General features: G+C 40.1%; 1 protein-coding gene across 1 annotated transcript; it reads left to right on the forward strand.

Annotated features, from left to right (window-relative positions):
* The first annotated feature begins 372 nt into the window (after positions 1 to 372).
* LOC124286029 (acetylcholine receptor subunit beta-like) lies at positions 373 to 1,569 on the forward strand. The gene has a single exon (XM_046722345.1). The coding sequence runs from the start codon at positions 373 to 375 to the stop codon at positions 1,567 to 1,569; it is 1,197 nt and encodes a 398-aa protein (XP_046578301.1).
* The last annotated feature ends 2,859 nt before the right edge of the window (positions 1,570 to 4,428 follow it).

Here is a 4,428-nt window from a genome sequence, read left to right on the forward strand (position 1 = left end):
TGTATATTGTTTGACACGTTGTGAGGTTACTGTGAGACCTGATATTATGATATTTACCTGCATGTCAATAAGAACTAATTCTTTCTTCTATAACACGTAGCGTGTACGGAATAAAGTCTGGCCGATTTTAGTGGAGGATTACTCGTTACAGCAAACTGATTACACAGAAATACCCTGAAACAAACCACACATTTACCATATGACATTAGGCAGCGTCAAGCCAATCACATACTGCTTCTCTAATCCATGGTTCATTGGACACTTCTGCAGTATAACAAGGGAGCCTCTGTTACTCCCACATGTGTAGGCTAACAGTGCATCAGTGAAGACGATACAAGGTGTCACGACCATATGTTGAGATAATCTGGAAACATGTGTCGGGTCCTTCTGGTGCTTCTCATCACTGTTTCTAGCAGACAGCTAACATTCTCTGCCACCATTGATGACTTACATCGTCTACGTCATCATCTATTCTCCAACTACACCTCAGATGTAAGGCCGTTACCGAACCAGTCACAACCTCTTGTCATAGATGTCGATTTCCAGTTCATAAGGATCCATCATATTGACAATACACAAAAGGAGTTCTCCATCCGGGGAATACTGTCCCTTGCTTGGAAGGACGAGTTCCTCTCCTGGAAATCAGCTGAATTTGGAGGTTTGAGACACTATCACCCGAAGAAGGGGGAGATTTGGACTCCAAGCTTTATCAATGGAGACGGTGTTGGAAACCAAGATGTTATGGAGACAATAACAAGGCGTGTGTTGTACAAAAACGGATCAGTTGTGGTTCGTGTTCCTGGGTATTTCTCAACCTTCTGTAACTTTGACATGACGTATTTCCCGTTTGACAGTCAGACTTGTAACATTCGTCTGAACTCCTTAGATTATTTTGCTGAAGAACTGGAATTCCGCCCTGTTACAAAACAAGTGACGACCATTGGACATTATAACATACATGCTGAATGGACTTTGGTCTGGGCTACGATGGCAAATGGTCAAATCACGAATGCCACGCATAGCTACAACAGACTTAGCATCATATTCCTGGTTGCCAGAAAGCCTTTATTTGCCATTTTAAACATCGTCATCCCCATCGTCACCATCTCCGTCCTCAGCATGATGGTGTTCCTTGTACCCGTGGAGTCTGGGGAGAAGTTGTCCTTCTCCCTATCGACATTGTTGTCACTGGCAGTCTTCATGAGCTTCATCAGTGAACAGGTGCCTGCATCGTCAGAAAAAACACCACTTCTAGTCATCTACTTGACATCGATGGTTCTGTTAAATGCTCTGTCAGTCGCCAGTACTGTTCTCGTCTTGCTGTGCTATTACAGAGGCTCTGTTGACAAGGAAGCCTGGGCATATAACAGTTCATCCAACACGAATACGACTGATGATGTGGTGGCGAAACCTTCATTTGAAAAACTCAATCCTTTGATTTGCTTTGGGAAGAATAAGAAATATATGCCAGCCAGCCGTGTCGTGAACCACACGCTGCTTCTGCTGTTTATGGGAGTTGTGATTGGAATTACTATTGGTATCATGGCCAGAATGACAAATAACACCTGATTTTTAACAGGCACACTGACCAAAAGGAAGGTCGGATTGCATTTTAAACAGAAATATATTTCATTGTCATGATTGTGTAATCTATTATTTGATATTCCACAACATGCACTGCTTTATGATTTGACATGGACAGAAATCAGTTACTGAAACATCCGTGGAGCGATGTGGCTGTGGTCACTGTGGAAGTCACCTTATCATCGTCTGCATCAAACAAAGAGCCCTGTTTCAGGGGCCAGAAACGGTGGGTGCCCCTGGGTGCCCTCTTTCGCGGACGATCAATGGTTACTCCAGTAACATTGTAACGCAGCCTACGACGTGTACGTACCTCACGACCGCACCAACTTGTAAAGGAGCGTCTGCAGGACGTATGCCAGAGTGAAACTTTTCGATGGCTCCGTCACGAACATTATTGAGGATTCTTGGCATTTTCTACTGTAACCATGACAAAAAGACTGGATTCATAGTGTTTTCTAGTATGTGTTGTTACAACTGTTTTCACCCTGAACACCCTAACATTCCCAGGTACGACATGTTAATCGTGTGATGCACGCTCGTTCTACGTGGTTTTAGGATTGTTGTTGTAAATATTGAATGAACTGATACACGAACACGCTTGTCTGACCTATCAAATACCTTTTAGCAATTTTTATATAAAAATAGTTCAGTTAAATCATTTTAGAAATCGGACGTTTTTCTTCGGGTTTTTTCCTTGTTCAGTATATATGACAATGGTGAAAATGTAGTTCTCATCTATATTATAAACGTATGTCATGGGCAATGTAGTGCTGTTAAAGAACATTTCCGTACTTTTTCCAGTTTTTATGATACTTTAACACTCTTCTCACTCTTTACCATAACATTGACAGTTCAACCATCATTCAGCTCTGCACCATTAGACTTGTCTTGTCAGAATATGACGAAGATTATGCCGTGTCAGTCAGTCACTCGCTCACTCACTCACCCACTCATTCGAGGCATTAACAGTGGTCACTGTGTGACCTGTGTGGAAAACAGTTCAATGGTCGGTGGTATGAGCAGATTAATTAACAAAAACAATTACATAAAACGTATTGACAGGTCCTGTGTCCTCGAAGAGGAAGCTTATTAGACAGTGATGGCAGTGATGACTGACAGCAGCCGACTGTCTCTGTCGTACTTTTGTTGTTGTGAGTGTAATACCATTCACAGATAAGTTGTTTGAAATCACATTTATAATTTACCAAAAGAAAGGTATTTATAATCATATTTCTGATGGTTTTGGCACCATCCCTGCGATCTGTATTCAGGTTTCCATTCTAATATAACACCTATCCTTTCCTTTCTGGTAATATATAGTTTAGTTGTATATTCAGACACACTGATATACGAAGGTAACAAAGAACGAATTAAACTACGATAAATAATGTACTTACTGTGTGAATTGTATACCCACATGTGATATTATATCTGCAGTTGTGAGCTCTTCTAATACACTTTACACTTTGTCTTTGCTGCCATGGTGCTAACCATATTGAATAAAGACTTGTTCTCGAGACTTGTCATTTATATTCTAGTGTTCCTCTTTTAAGGAGTCTTTACTTCACTTGTTGGCTATTTATTACACAATGTATTGTGATATGTAGTCAGGGCCCCCGTTCGATCGTGAATCTTTTTATCTATAGATCTTTTGTCATTCGGTACTCATGTTATATTAAGTTAAATTTCATTGTGTTAAACTCGACCTGAGACCGGAGAAAAGGTTGTTACTTAGAAAACAAACTATCGAAATCCTTCACATCGTCGTAAAATGCATGCATGAGCTTTCACTAAGCACCAAATGAAGAGTATGATAATGTTTTACATTTTGGTCCACGCAGGCGATCATACCCTAGCATACTGGACTGCACAAGTAAAGTACTTGCTTCTCACAATATCTCAAAACCTGTGGATCGCATTTTCACTTGCTACGATGGCGCCAAGCACGTTGGGGTCTAAATTTCATATTTGCAGTTTGTGCACTACAGTTTTCTTAAACATCGTTTGAACATAACTTTGTACCGAGATGCCCATCTGTAGAAAAATGGACTGCTACTACTAAATAGATCATTTCCACCCACATACGTTTTATACCAATACAGCAAGTTGTTGTTAATCTCCTATTAGGTTTTTGGTTTTGGCACGGAATAACTGATGGGCTTGTAGTTCCTCTATGAACGTTTTTCCTCCTCACGAGATTTTGATTGATTTTCTTGTTTCATTTTATTGTATTTGTTGTGTTCCGCCAACACTAAATTAAACTCTTCCTCAGATATTTTTTCATCAGCCAGTTCCTTTGAGATATGATCCCCAATACTATCTAATTTTTAATATGAGGTGATGTATGTAAGAATATTTCGCTCATATGACGACCTGCATGCGTGTGTATGTATGGCTGCTTGTACTAGCCCAGGCTTAAGCTGATTTTATAGTGCTAACTCACTGAGATACCATGTCGCAGTTAAGCATGAATATCCCACTCAGACACATTGCCAGTCCTTGTTATACCCATTAATGCCGAGCGCCAGGGACCAACCAGTACCATATTTTAACGTCTTTTAGTATCACTTTAACCATTACACCACGGAGGCGGTCTTGGCAATATGAATACTCTTGTGCTTTACTGATTTCTTTGCAATCAGTGGGAAAGTGCTTAACCTAAAGCCCCTGATATTTCCACCTCTATTTCCATACCGAATACTATACGTGCGGTGATATTAGTTGATAATATACTAATCCCAGCAACGCCAAGCCCAGTACTACACTTCCTTTCAAAATAAGTGTAATAATAATAATTCATGTATTCATTGTATTGTATATATCATTTTGTATATATCTTTATAT

Source organism: Haliotis rubra, unplaced genomic scaffold (assembly GCF_003918875.1).
Source record: "Haliotis rubra isolate DU_JTF1 unplaced genomic scaffold, ASM391887v1 Scf373, whole genome shotgun sequence".
NCBI classification, from domain to species: Eukaryota; Metazoa; Mollusca; class Gastropoda; order Lepetellida; family Haliotidae; genus Haliotis; species Haliotis rubra.

Bases quoted from the DNA above. Each gene is read 5' to 3' on its own strand.
- LOC124286029 (XM_046722345.1), top strand. From the start codon at position 373: ATGTGTCGGGTCCTTCTGGTGCTTCTCATCACTGTTTCTAGCAGACAG.